Below are 15362 nucleotides of genomic sequence, written 5' to 3'. Positions count from 1 at the left end.
CATCCATAGATGAGGCTGATGTTGACCGGTACCTTACAAGGTTGATTTAAAAGCCCTGGACACACTACGATCTAGTATGCAGATACTCTTGTTTTGGTTTCTACGATTGCCATGATCGTTCCAATGAAAGCCATACAAGCTTTGAGCTGATTTCCTATAAAAGTAAACATCCTCATATGATAGTATCCATGCGGTAGCCTCCCATTTGTCTCAGTGGTCTCTCAGAAAGCCCGATCTGTTTTCAACGGGGGCCGAGAAAGGGCTCACGTTCACTGAGCATCGTCTCCGAGGAGTCGGGAATTGGCAGTGGTCAGGTGTGTGGGCTCTGGGATCAGGCTCACCTCATTCAAGCGACAGCCATACCCTGTTCTGATCATCTACCTTTGGGACGGGCCGTTACCGTTGCTCTGGCCACCTTGCTCTTGGACATGAGTCTGGGTACTCCATGCATCTCAGATAAGGAGGCTTATGAGGAGACACGTGGGTCTTTGGAAGTTTGCTATCAGAATGTAGAATCCATGTTCAGTGCTGATCTGCTTTGGTCTAGTTCCCAGGTTCCCTACAGAATGAGCCATGTAGAAAGAGTGCACCAGAGGTACCAGGAGGAGAGACAAGGACCAAATCCGCATGAGAGACTTCATAGCTCGTAGTAGGAGAGTAATTACGGTTGCTGGGTGGATATCTGCCCCAGTGTCGGCTGAAGGAATTTAATACCTTTCATAATTAAATTCACAAAAGCATAGAATTTTACACCTTTAAGAGACCATAGTGAACATCTCGAGTTTCCAAAACAGAAACAGTTTCAATGGTCACAGTATCCCCCTGAGACTGGGGGTACCTCATTCTACAGGTACGTCGGAGTTTGTGGTCTTGGAACCAGCCTCTCGGGGATGGCAGTAGTAATTATTCCACACTTCACGTGCTGCGTGATTAATCCAGCACTTCTGGTGGCCATTATCCCTGTCCTCACTGCCTTGCCCTTGTTTGGGAGGACTTTGATTCTGGTGAATTCAGAATAGTGCCCTGTGAGATGAAAGAGTGTGGCTAGTGTGGCTATGCAGTTTTGGGACCCTGGATTTATCTCTTAGTAGTTCTGGGACCCAGGGCCATTTGTTTTTAATGGGACCCAGGGCCATTTACTTAATCTCTCTGGGCCCGTTCCACTTTTGTAAGTTTACATTATGATTTCAACTTTCCCGGAAGGTTTGGAGGACCGAATGCAGCAACTAGTGAGAAGCCAGAGTCGGAGAACAGAGGCTCAGCACGTGCCTCCCCATCTCCCCTTGCCCGGTTCACTGGCACACATTTTGTACCTGTCGTACGTGTCTCTGGGTTCCTGGGAACTGAGTTCTGATGAACACGATGTGCCTGACCCTCCACGACCATGTCCCACCTGCGTCCTGGAGTCGTGCACCTCAACAGGGTGACAAGGGTTGTAGTTCCCTGCATTTTATTCATTTGCTCACCCCGCGTCTTTGCTTATGGTGGTTTCTGTGCTTGCTCTCATCCCTTTTCTGCCTAACCATTCGAGATTCGGCTGCAGCATCACCTTTTTCTAGGACGCCTCCCCTGCTCGCACCCTTCCGCACACTCAGCATCGTACAGTTTCTCTTGGTGTGAGACCTTCCTGCAGTGCGGGGTCTGTGCCCCTGGTTCCTCCAGCCAGAGGGTATTTTCCTCCAGGTGGGCCTGCAGTGTATTCTCATCTCTGGAGCTTAAGTGTTTATAGCATGGCGGTGGGCACCCAGGAGGCACCAAATAGAGAATAACTTGGGTCATGATGATGCACTGACCCCATTGACTTGGTTAAGAAAAAAAGAAACCCAATGGGACTCTCTATCATAATGCTTGTCATGTGTAAGTATCCTTCTAGTCAAATAGATCAACAGTATATAGGCATTCACCCAAAATGCATCACAGCCATTAAGGTAACTTGTAAGATGGTGATGGATTATTCAGGGTCAGTATATCAAGTTATTTCATTGCTAATGAATTATTACCTTTTGAAGTTCTAAACAGGTCAACAATCTCGTGGTCAAAAGCATAAGAGACTCTTAAAAACTGAGAACAAACTGAGGGTTGATGGGGGATGGGAGGGAGGGGAGGGTGGGTGATGGGTATTGAGGAGGGCACCTGTTGGGATGAGCACTGGGTGTTGTATGGAAACCAATTTGACAATAAATTTCATATATTAAAAAAAAAGAAAAAAATCTCTTGGTCAAACAGTAATTGACCAGTTTACTAAAGAAAATGCCACTAAGTACATTAGTGGGAAGGATTTGTATGGAATTCTTACCTGTAAAATCGTTAGACTAACACTGTGTGTGTGTTGTGCTCTGTGGAAGGTAAGGAACTTTCCCCTTTACCCCTAGTCTTGCCCCATGAGGGCAGCTTACTCCCTGTCTGAGGTGTTAGAGCTGGAGAGTAGCAAGGGTCAGATTTGACCCCTTGACCCCAGGTCATCCTGTAATGCTAAGCCCACTGAATGTTTATGGGTCTGTGGCTTTGCCCCACAAGATACAAGTAAAAAAAAAATGCATGTCACAGTGATTTGGGGGCAAGCTGAATCAAAACCGTGCCTTTCAAAAAGTGCTGTTTAAAACAGGCTTATAAACAGGAGAGAAAGCAATATTTAGGAATCAGGAATGAAAACGATGACCACTGGTCTCCTCTGGCCCTCTACCCAACACTGACCAACTGTCCCACTTGCTTCCTGTGGCCCTGAGCACCCAGGCGATTGAGGCTGCCACAGCGAGGCAGCATTAACGCAGTGACTGTCACCAGAGGAGATCAGATCTGCTGTCGGGTGTGAGGGCGACTGGGATGTAATACCTTCTTCTCTCCAACTGAGTGCTGAGCCAGTCAGAAAGACAAATTATAAGACACATTGGAGATGAAACTGAAGTAGGAGATCATAGGGCCACTTGGGTGGTTCTGTCGGTTGAACCTTTGGCTGTGGATGTCAGCTCAGGGCATGAGTTTCATGAATTTGAGCCCCACATCGGGCTCTGAACTGGCAGCATGGAGCCTGCTTGGGATTCTTTCTCTCCCTCTGTCTCTTTCTGCTCCTCCCCTGCTCGAACTTTCTGTGTCTCAGAATAAATAAACCAAACCAAAGTACACTAAACTAGGAGATCATTTGGCTTCCATCATTGACCGAGGGGGCTCCCGGATATTGAACTCTAGAGTGAACTGCTTCCCTGCTCAGCTGCAGCAGTGCTGGACGGATGCAGGCCCCCGGCTGAGCACATCCTCTGCCAGGCCTCCCCCGGGACCGAGGGGGATGGAGACAAGCGCCTCCAAGGGAGGACTTGCTCCCAAGAAAAAAGACCAGGAAGCTCCCAGTTTCTTGTCCCAAACTCACCATTTGCCCAATAAATGGGCAGAGAGGATCTGGGGTGTCACGTAAAGGGGTGTCCCTCTACATACAAGACGCATCGAGAGCAAAGAAGCCATATTCTCACCCACAACGTGTGCCTCTAGATCCACTCCGTGGGACCTTGTGAGCGACGCCCCCCACGATGACCCTTCAGAGAGCTCAAGGCAGCTCTTCTGCTTCACCGCAGCCTCCCCCCTCTTTTCCAGCTCTCGCTTCGGTCAGCCACGTGGCTGGATTGCCCACAGGGCGGCAGTAGCTGGGAGTCAACGCACGCTGTCCCGTCCCTGATTCCAAGAGCAGGCGTGTGTAGAACACATCTACAGAGGGAGAGAAACACCAAGCGAAGTTTACTTCCTTTATGGCCAGAGCCACACAGATCTCTCTGTGGTCACTCGGTGGTCGCGTGGGGGATCCTTTGGCGCTGGAGCGATGTGCGGGTGGAGGGCAGCGAGCATATATGTGTAGAATGGAGAGACATCTAGGCGGGAATGTAACCTAGATCGGGGACTCTCAGGTGCCTCGCTGACCCCCGTGCCTGACCTGCTTCCCTCTCTCCTGCTCAAGGAGACGTGTGGGATGTCAGTAAGAGGACACTAGGGGCAACGTAGATCAAGTCGTGCTGATGCAAAGTCATCTGTGATTTCTAGATTTCAGCCACTTGTAGTAAGAGATTCTTATAGTCCAGCCCACAGCTGGTTCCTGCAGTCTTGTGTGTTGGGGCACAAAATCGGGGACTGCTCACCCAGATAGCGGCCGTCTGTTGCTGACCAGATGAAAGAACAGATAGACAAAGGTGTTTTCCGGGATTCTGGATAGTTGGTTGCAAAGCAAAGACTAGCCCCAACGGGTTTTGATTCTCTTCGGAATTTACAGAGCTGGGTTCCTTTTTAAACCCAGGCTCTAACGGGAATTAGAGGCTCCACTCTTCAGAGCACCTGGGTGGCTCCATCCGTTAAGCGTCCAACTCTAGATTCTGTCTCAGGTCGTGATCTCGTGGTCCGTGAGTTCGAGCCCCACATCAGGCTCCACACTGGCAGAGCCTGCTTGGGCTTATCCCTCTCTACCTCTCTCTGCCCCTCCCCAGCACTCGATTGCTCTCTCTCTCTCTCAAAATAAATAAACTTAAAAAGCAAATACTGGTACATTATTATTAACTAAAATCCCTACTGTATTTAAAAAAAAAAAAAAAAAAGGAAGAGGTTTGACTCTCCTGCATCCCAAAGGTGGGGCCACAGGCTGACTCTATAAACCTCCCGCATCTCAGTTCCAAGAGTAAGGTCAGCGTTGCGAGGCTTTCAGCGTGTCTGAACTGCTAATCCACTACTTGCTTGCCGTGAGGCTTGTAGACAGGCTGTTCCCACACTGGGGCTCGGTTTCCCAGTCTACAAGATGGGGGTAAATAATTGCACTTACTTTACAGGTTTGGCATAAGAATTGAATGATTAATACACTTAGAACACATAATGCGTGACGCGTACTAGGGCCAAATAATAAACGTTAGTGGACTAATGCTATCGTAGTTTGCTCCTTGGTTAAAAATAAGATAATAATGAAAAATCCCCTGAATTACCAAGAAGAGGAATCCAGGGACCAAAAACTGGTATGAGGCACACAGCAGGCATCTGATGAACAGTAGCTACTATTAATAGAATTCTAGATTGTGAGGTCTGATGGAGCTTTTGCGTTCCTGTTTCAAATAAGCATCCAGAATATTAAAACCCGGTTCCGTGTATGCCTTCTCCCACAACTGCAACACAGAAGATGTACTGATATTTCTGTACAAAAACGTGCCTCACTTTCATGGGCGTGTTTGAATTAAATGAAAAGTTATCCGTGCTTACCCCGTGCCGAATGAATATCGGATTGTGTGTGCATCTCAGGTAAAGTGTAAGTTGAGTGTGTTTCTATAGGACATAGAGATCTAGAGCATGATTTTTGTGGTAGGGTCGCAAACCCAAATTCCAGTATCAATTCCAGAATTGTGTGAAAACCCATGGTTCTTTTTTATTTTTAAAGAAGATGTGGTATATTTATTTATTTTGAGAGAGAGAGAGAGAGAGAAAGTGAGCATGGGAGGGGCAGAGAGAGATGCAGAGAGAGAGAATCCTGGGCAGGCTCTGTACCTTCAGTGCAGAGCCCGATGTGGGGGTCGAACTCAGAAACGATAAGATCATGACCTGAGCCGAAATGAAGCATCGGGCGCTTAACCAACTGAACCACCCAGGCGCCCCAAAACCTACGGTTGTAAGGAAGGGGGAGGTGAGGGTGATTTGCACCTTCAATCCAGGCCCGTGTTGCCTTGTCAAGACCCCCAGCGGATGCAACAGCCCTTTTCTCTTTTACTTTTCTTTTCCTTTTTGTTTTCTTTTTTCTTTTCTTTTCCTTTTTCTTTTCTTTCTTTTCTTTTTTCTTTTTTTTTCTTTTTCTTTTCCTTTTCGTTGTCTTTTCCTTTTTCCTTTCCTTTTCTCTTTTTTCTCTGCCCCCTCTTCCTTCCTTCCTTCCTTCCTTCCTTCCTTCCTTCCTTCCTTCCTTCATCCCTCCCTCCCTCCCTCTCTCTTTCCCTCTCTCTTTCTCTCTTTCCCTCTTTCTCTCTCTCTCCCTCTCTCTCTTTCTTTCATCATTGAATTTCTCTCTGCTGTTTCAGGTTCAAAGACAAATGACAAACCGCTTGTACCCTCAGGGGATTCAGGTAGGGTGGTGGTGGGGGGGATCATTGTGGTCTAAGGAGGTATGTGCAGGACCCTGGCAGAGGAGGAGCCTGGAGAAGCTTCACAGAGAGAGGACATTTGACCCAAGTCTTGGTGGTGAGTTTCAGGCAGCCAGAGGACAGGCCCTTAAAAGGAGAAAAGCAAAGAGAGCTGTGTTGTGCAACAAGAGGCAGGAGATGAGCTGGAAATGTGGTCGGGGCTTGAAGGCTGTGAATGCCATAGTCAGGAATTTGAACTTGATCTTGTAGACAGTGGGTAACGCTGTGAACAAACTCGCACACACCAGTGCCACAGGAGGAAGGTAAGACCAGAGGGGTGAGGCCCATGAGGAGGGTGGTTTAATAATTAAAGCAAGCAGTATAGACTCAAACTAGGGCTGACGTGAGAGCGTGGTAGAGACAGAACCTTCGAGACTTTCTTACAGATTCTAAGGTGAGAAAGAGATCTGCAGTCTGGGAGAATGCAAGGCTTTTGTGAATGTTGGGCCAAATGGGCCCACTAAAGATGCCCAAAGGGAAGAGAAGGATTGAGGGGGGACAGCAAGTTGCTCCTTTTAAGCTGCCTCCTTGACAACAGGCCGCCTATCCAACCAGAAGTCTGGAATGGCGATCTAGAGCCCAGGGCAGGATTAGACCTGGTCACGTAAACGGGAGAGGCATTAATAGGAAGGTCAGAGGTGATGGCAAGCTTGGCTCTCTGTTGGGGAATGAAGGAAGTACAAAGCAAAACTTCCTGACGAACACCTCTTAAGTACTGACTGTAAACCAGGCTCTCAGGTGAGCACCGAGGCTTTCTTACTATCCCCACCTCTCATCTGAAACGGACGCTTCAGAGGGGAGGGGGCTAGCCCGTCACGCCATTAGCGAGTGGCCGACCGACGAGCAAGGCAGAGGCCCGTTGGACTCCAGATTCTGTGTTCTCATCAAGCCATGGTTCAGCAGGGACTCCAGTTGAGTTAAAATCCATTTTTAGGGGGGGCACCTGTGTGGCTCAGTCAGTTAGCTTCTGACTTCAGCTCAGGTCATGATCTTGCGGTTTGTGGGTTTGAGCCTCGCGTCGGGCTTGGTGCTGACAGCTCGGAGCCTGGAGCCTGCTTCGGATTCTGTGTCTCCATCACTCTCTGCCCCTCCCCCACTCGCATTCTGTCTCTCTCTCCCAAAAATAAATACACACTAAAAAATCCATTTTTAGGTTTCTGAGAGGATCACTGTTGATGTCTGAGCTGCATAATCCGTAGGCGTATCCCTGGGGACCACCGGTGCATCCTGAGGGAGCCGAAGGTCCTTTTCACGCCCGCTGACCTTACCCTGGGACGTGGCTCACGTCCGGATTCTACCGCGATAGTCTTGTTTGATCCTTAACAGCCGCTCGGAGAGGCCGCGTCATGACCGTCCGCTCCTTACACCTGCTTTGTGCCTGCGGTGGGGTGGACCCTGGCCCGGAGCTCTCCATCGTGAGTTCACATGCAGCCTGATGTTCGGCTGGCCCTGGTGAGGCCTGTGTGTCTCTCCAGACTGTTGGAAAGGACGGTGCTCGAGTGTCCTTTCTTCGTGTGGGGACGCTGTGCCGTTCAGCTGCGCTCCGTGCATCGTCAGTGGAGGTGCACAGGCTCTCCCGCGCCGGCTCTGCCCGCCCGGGGGGGGCGGCTAGCGGGGCCTTCTGCTTCAGCCCACTCACTTTCTGAGCCTTGTGCCGTTGAGTGTTTTACAGGGGACAAGATTTGTTTTGTTCATAATCATCTCAGGCCATGTATTTTATTTCTCTTTGGATTACCATTTTGACTTTATATTATCTGTCATCATATTGAATCAGCCTTCTGAAGATTCCCCAAAGATTACCCAATGTGTCTTTTGAAAAATCCTCGTGAGATTGGTATGTAGTTTTAAAAGTCAAAGTCAATATCAGACTTCAAAGATCCCTTGCCTTCAGTAGGTCCTGAGGCATTTTCAAAAGGAGGCATCGGTGATAAGGAAATTCGTTGGCAAACAGGTGTCAGGACCAGAAAACAGGATGCTCGGGGCCGCTGGAAGCAAGCAGACTGGGGGCTCATAGCTTCCTGGATCTGATGCCTTTGTTAATCCCCTGTCCGCTTTCATTTCTGCTTAGTCACAGCCACTGCAGGCAGGACTTCAATTAATGCCTCAGTCAAAGCAAGCAGGCCTGATGGAACATCTGTCCTCTGCGAGGCACGGTCTCCAGGACGCATGTGGCACACTGAGAAAGGACTCCCCCCACTTAGCACCTGGCCTTGAGAATCATTTCTTCTGCGGGAAGAGTGGGGTGACCTTGAACAAATCATTTGATTCTTTGACCCACAGTCTTTTATCTATGAAACAGAAATTGAAGTTCCTACCACTTATTATTTGATCTAATCAGAAAGAGCTTTGAGGCACGGTAAGTGATAAAAGCAAGGAATAGAGAACCGCCCAGAGCCTTTTCCCACGTGTGAGTGTGTCTGCGTGTGTTTCCAGGACGTGCATACATAACACACATGTGCACGTGTATGTACGGAAGTCTTCTAGGAAGACCCACAAGAAATTACTGGACTCTGGGGAATGAGGCACTTTAGATTGTTTCTGGAAACACTGAGATTTTTTACCATATGTATATTCTAATTTTGAAAATCAGAATTAGAGCATCTGCCTTGTATGGTGTTTGCCAAAGACCAAATGAGGCCAAGATCAGGGGAATACCTAGATGCCTTGCGAACGGCGGATTCCTTCTTGCTCCTTGGGTCTGGGGGTCCGACACGTGCACTCTGCTACCCACAGGCTCTGCTTGTCTTTCTATAACTACCCCGACTACTGATCCTTACAGAATAAGGATGAGAAATGGGGATAATGTGGATTACCTGAGGGCCTAGCTGACTGAATTCTCTGCTTATGAAATGGAAGAGTCTTTTGGTTCCAAACCTCACTGAACGTGTCTCATAAGTTCAAATCCAAAGGGACCTAGTGGCCTCGTAATGCAAAGCCAGGTTTCAGTCGAGGCCCTGGGGAGGGTTCACGGAAGGCCTCTCCAGCGGGTCCTGTGGCATGCTGCCCACGTCCCTCCTCGGGCCTGAGTCACTGCTTCTTCACACTGCCAGGGATGTCGGGAGCCAATCAACCAAGCCCCTCTCTGGAGGGGCCAGTTGGCCAAGCACCTCTCTGGAGACCGCTGTGTCTGAGAGAGCTGCTGACCCAGGCCCCACCTCCTCCGCAGGGTCACCCACACTCGATAATGGTCAGTGCATGGGTGCAGTCGTGCAATGCACGGCCCCTACTCCGAGGCCAACGGCCCTGCAGCTCCAGAGCCCCCCGTGGGATGGACTGAGGTCTCCGTTGTCCTGCACGACTCTCTCTGCCCAATCCTACTCTCCCGCAGCGTTGCCCCCCGACAGCACACCCAGCACCTCCTGCAGGCACCGCTGTCTCAGTCTTTTTGCTAGGGACCTGACTTACAGCCATCTCAGAGCCAAGTGACAGAAGCTGACCGGACACCTCCATCCCGGTTTCCTGATTTGTAGCACCTTGTGTGACTCACTCATCGTGATGCTGTGATTAGACCCAGTACAATACACCTGTGATCGCCTGCCTTCATGGCACCATTGAGAGTGCAGATGAGTGCCGATGGCCACGGACCCCTATCACACCTGTCCTGTCCCCATGGACCAACTCAGTCCTCCCCGATGGCAGCAAGGAAGGAGACCAAACGAGGCAGGAGGCTGCCACATCACCCGCTCACAAGAGCCTGAAGGGTGGGATTCTACCAACTTGCCGTCTGGAGTTTCTTGCAGCAGGATGGACAGGCAGCAGGGGATCATGCAGAGCCATTTGTGTCCTTTCATGGCCCCTTGAGCAGTAGATGGACAGGAAGGTCCCACATCCATGGAACTCTCCAGCCCAGTACTCAGCACCTTCCTCCTCTGTGGACCAAGGTCCTCCCTGGGGGCTTCCTTTCTCTGTCCCCAAAGCACATCCCTCCTGAAATTCGCCCCAAGACACCCTTCTCTCTTGAGTTTGTGCCCAAGTCAGGACTGGCCTGTGTCCTCTCTTCCGTCGTGTTTGGGTCTCCAGGTACATCGTGACTTGGCCACCTTGTCCTCAACGCACAAACCAGAGTTGGGTCATTGTACCCGTTTAAGGCTCCCTACGTCTGTGAGCAGATGGCAACGTACGGAGCCTCTGAGGCCGACTTGGGTTCAGTCTCTCACCAAACGCACCTGCCAGTGTTGTGTATCTAAACCCACAACTACACCCCATCTCACAGCAGTGCATTTTTCTCTCTCTTGGACCACTCTCCCATCCACCAGGAGGGTCTCTACAAATTCCTCATCTCCCTGCGAGAGGAGACCCCTCTGTCTGTCCCCGTCTGCTATGGAGTGCTGTGCAGTGGCTGAGGAACGAGGCTTGTGAGTGGGTCCCCATTAGGTTATCCCAAACCTTCCAGGTCAGTGCCCTCCTCCTCCTCCTCATTCGTTGTTACTATTACTATTATTATTGCCATTATTATTATTATTATCGTTGTTGTTTTAATATGAATGCACAAGACAGAGGCTCGGCAGATCTCAGTGTCTTTCCTGCACAGAGAGGCAGGGACTCAAAGTCTCCTTTCCCTGGAACCGTGAGCCCCTCCTCGGTTGCTCTCCGAGCCAGCCGCATGGTGGCCCCCAGCTTCTGTGTCTGTCCCGCCCGCAGGGGAGTTTCTATGTGCCCTCGGAGAACTGCATGCAGCACGCGCACAAGTGGCACCGAGAGCTGTGCTTCCTGCTCCTGCACGCCTACCGGGGGCTCCGCGCCTACTTCCTGGTCATCATGAGGGACGTCCCCGAGCTGCCGCACACGGAGCTGGGTAAGGGGCCGGGCGCGGGGCACCGCAAGCCGCGGCCGACCTGCCCCTCTTGGGCCGGGCTTGAGAGAGCGGCATGTTTTGTGAGCGTCACGGTGGCAGATATGCTCCAGGTATGTGTCGTGTATGTTACCTTGTCCTGGAAGGAGGGAGTCTGGAACATGCACCTTCAGGAAGTCGAGGCAGGAGCCCCCCTCGGTTCACCCACAGGGCACTTACCGAACACCTGCTACGTCCACCGGGCACTGCTGACACAATGCTGACTTGCTTCCTAAGGGAAAATGCCAGTTTATAGCCTTTCTTTTTTAATGAGGCTGCAGTTACAGGACTGCAACTTACAAGAGGGGAAAACAACCCCCCAAATAATACATATATTGTTATATATTGTATACATATATAAATATATTATATACATATATATAATGTACATATTACATTATATATTTTTTTTAATTTAAAAAAAATTTTTTTTAACGTTTATTTATTTTTGAGACAGAGAGAGACACAGCATGAACGGGGGAGGGGTAGACAGAGAGGGAGACACAGAGTCGGAAGCAAGCTCCAGGCTCTGAGCCATCAGCCCAGAGCCTGACGCGGGGCTCGAACTCGCGGACCACGAGATCGTGACCTGAGCCGAAGTCGGACGCTTAATCGACTGAGCCACCCAGGCGCCCCTATATTATATTATATTATATTATATTATATTATATTATATTCACATATAAATATATTTTTATATAACATATAATTTTAATATAATATTATTATATACATATATATTATATACATATGTACATATATAAACATATTTTATTTATAACATAATTTTAATAATTTAATGTTTTACATATTTTATATAAAATGTAATACCTGTTTCATATTTTCTATTTTAATAATTTAAGTATGTTTTTATAATCTTATATAAAATATATAGCATATTTTATATATAATATATATTTTCTATATTCTGATGTATAACATAAATAATATATTTATGTATACTTTATAATATAGATATCTAAATATTTGTATATTTGTATATAAATACATGTTATGTATTTTTTAATCTGGATGATTATGGAAACCTCTCAGTAGCCATCATCTTCGGTTTTCTGGGGATGGATTGCTCCGTGCACTTTATCAGACATCATGGACATCACTGGGCCTGAATCCCTCTTTGTTGCCAGATGGTGGAACTGAGATCAGAGAGGTGCAGTGACTGCTCAGGGTCACACACAGCAGTGCACGGCAGGACTAAGACAAGAGCTCCTGCAGTGGCTCCTGGGGCAGGGTCCCTTCTATCATCCCTCTCATTGACAGCAGGTGACACAGTGTGATTCTGCTGTCAGTCCTCTGCTGAGGACCCTTTGCTTCCAGAACAGAGGCCAGGTCTTTAGCCTGGTTCAGGGTTAAGAACAGTCCTGCTGGGGTTCCTCAGCTTCCCCAGTTACACCCCTAGACCTACTGAGCCGGTCTTGGCTTTGGAGGTATTTATGGCCTCATACGTTGTCCATTGCTGCACTGCACACACCACACGAGAGTGATATCCTATGTGCATGTTTCTCATCCCCACCAGATGTGGGGTCTTGGAGAGCAGAGGCCCCCTCAGATCCCTCGTACAAAGTGCCTGGCCTGCAGGGTGAAGGAGTCGGTACAGGGCGGTTGATGAATGGTGGTGCCATGTTCCCATCTGGGCTTACCAGCTCTGACCCCCTAGACAAGTCAGGCACTACTCTGAATCATGCAGTAGCAACATCGAATTTTTTTCCGGTTCAGATGTTATACACACCATAAAAGCATGCACAGAATCAGAGACAGCTTACGTAACCCAAAAGGAAAATGGAGATTGTACACGGACAGTTGACTTGTTGTTTTAACTTTTTGCCCAAAGGAACTGGGTTTATTTGCTCACTCATTCACCATCATGTTTTTATCAAGCCTCTACTATGTGCCAGACGCCCCGGACGCAGTCATGTTCAATATGACAAAAGTCCGCTGTGCCTGGTGGGACTCACAGACCTGAGGAAGGTGCTGCATGGGGGCAGGGGGATAAGGCATGTGCTTATCAGGACATCAGTGAGGATCCGGAGGTGTTGATGGATTGGTCCCACTCATCTGGGCAGCAAGGCTTTAAAGGGACCTGATGCTGTGGCCAAGTGCAAACCCCCGACCACGTGTCATAGAACTAGGGGAGAGTCCTAATACAGGCAGATGCAAGGATTAAATCACCACTGGCCGGAGGCCAGAGGTTCCTGCTGATCAGAGATGAGATCGCCAGCTCCTCTGTGGGTGGCAGGGAAGGTCGTGATGACCCTCAGTGTCAGAGTCAGTGGTCTGGGTTCAGCTCTGCTACTCCACTTCTCTGTGCTTCCCAGCATTCACCTGGCTGATGGAGATCCAAACCCAGGCCCCACATGCGTCACACACACGGATGCATGTACACCCACACCTGTAGGCACATACCTGCAGAAGTCCAGAAGAATGTGGGATCACTCTGAACCCCACAAAGTGCTGTGTGAATGTGGGGGCCTTCTATTCCTCAGAAAGACATCCCTGAGATGCTGTTCACCTTTATCTAGTATGAGGTCACCGGGTTCCAAATCAGGTTTCTCCTTTTTATAAATATGACCCCATTAGGCAATTAGAAGAGAAAGAGGGAGAGTCCTCAGGCCGTGTGTTTCTTTCTGTGACTCAAATGCCAACCTGAACGTATGCTTCTTTATTGTAGTTAGCAACTGCAACTTTTCAGCGTGTGTCCATTTTATTGTGCATCTTTTTTTTTTCTTCCTAGAGTCCCTTGCTGTTGAGGAAACGCTTTCTCAGCTGTGCTCCGAGCTACAGGTAATTAGAAAACTGGTCCTGGGGGTCCGAAGGGCAGTCGAGGTACAGGGCCAACATGGGTGCTGGCTTGATGTAGAAGTCGGAGATGAAAACACTGGGCACGTATGCTCCCTCTAGACCTGCACCTCCTCTACCCCCTCACCCTTTGTTCTAAGTGTCCACTAGACCTCTAGCTCTCTGCGAGAGGCTTTGGGAGAAAAAAGAAACCAGTTAACAGGTCTCTGTCCCTGGAGCTGACACTACATCTATTTGTCGATTACTCATCCATTTAACAAAACGTATTAACGACCAACTGTGTGCCTCTCCTGGAGGGTGATGGAGACTTTGCGCTTGTGCCCAGATGGCCTCAGCCATGGCTAGGGGCTAGCAGCACGATGATACTGACGATGGAAACAATTGCATTTGCCAAGGGTTCATCAGGCATGCGTCGAGACTATGCGCTGAATATAGGCACTTGGCTAATGCATGCTATTGTTACCTGCGATCCCTGGAATAATTTCACATCCCGTTGCGTTGGGTGGTCTAGGTGCGTACTACACACTGTCCTTCTAGAGCGAGAGGCAAATTAAGATGGAACCAAGGCTGGCAGCTCGGGGTTGGTGACACTTTAGTCAGTGCTGGAAGCTGGGCTCAAAAGACCATCTCATTGCAAAGTGATGCCCCTGTCTCGTAGACCAGTGTTTTCAGCCCTTGCCGCACAGCAGAAACACACTTGGAACTTGAAAGATGTGCCTTTGCCTGGGTCTAGCCCGAACTGGTGGAGACAGAGTACGAGGGAGTGGATCTCAGGTATTTGTATTCATTAAATGCTCCCCGGAGCAGTCAAAACCACAATGAGACATCACCTCACTCCTGTTAGAGTGGCTGTTACCCAAAAGACAAGAGCTGTCAAGTGCTGTCGAGGATGAGGAGGAAAGGGAAGCCTCGTGCACTGTTGTTGGGGATAAAAACTGGAGCAGTCACCGTGGAAAACACTGTGGAGGTTCTCCAGATATTTAACACTGCAGCTATCATAGGATCCAGCAATTTTGCTACTGAGTAAACATCCAAGGATGTAATCACCATCCCGAAGAGATGTCTGCACGCCAGCATCCACTGAAGCGTTATTCACGATAGCAAAGGCCTGGAAACAACCTGGGTGTTCATGTGCGGATGAATGGGTAAAGAAAACGTGGTCTGTCTCTGCAGTGGAATACTATTCAGCCATAAGAAGCAAATCCTGCCATTTGCGCCAATGTGGATGAATCTTTTTTTAAGTGTATTTATTTATTTTGAGAGAGAGGGCGGGACAGAGAGGGGGAGAGAGAGCACGCGCAGAGAGGGGAGAGAGAGAGAGCAGAGACAGAGAGAATGCCAAGCAGTCTCCACACCGACAGCACGGAGCCCGATGTGGGGCTCAAATTCATGAACCATGAGATCGTGATCTGAACCAAAACCAAGAGTCAGCCCTGCTCGACCGACTGAGCGATTCAGGTGCCCCACAACGTGGATGGATCTCGAGGACATCATGCTAAGTGCAGTGAGTCGGGCAGAGAAAGACCTATCATGTATGATCTCACTTACCTGTGAAACGTGAAACAAAAACCCGAGTCCTAGGAACAGAG

The 15362-nt window shown here is 49.1% G+C and overlaps 1 protein-coding gene across 4 annotated transcripts in view; it reads left to right on the top strand.

The window, feature by feature from the left end:
• FAM135B (family with sequence similarity 135 member B) overlaps positions 1-15362 on the top strand; it is a 279288-nt gene that overhangs the window by 225946 nt on the left and 37980 nt on the right. For all 4 annotated transcript variants that reach the window (XM_078441884.2, XM_078441886.2, XM_078441885.2 and 1 more), the window contains exons 8-9: positions 10767-10920; positions 13709-13758. In XM_078441884.2, coding sequence (XP_078298010.2) covers positions 10767-10920; positions 13709-13758 — 204 coding nt within the window. The remainder of the gene's footprint in view (positions 1-10766; positions 10921-13708; positions 13759-15362) is intronic.

This window comes from Panthera onca, chromosome F2, assembly GCF_046562875.1.
Source record: "Panthera onca isolate mPanOnc1 chromosome F2, mPanOnc1 haplotype 2, whole genome shotgun sequence".
Lineage (NCBI taxonomy): Eukaryota > Metazoa > Chordata > Mammalia > Carnivora > Felidae > Panthera > Panthera onca.
Note: the sequence above shows the minus strand (reverse complement) of the source record. Positions and strands in the feature narration are given on the sequence as shown.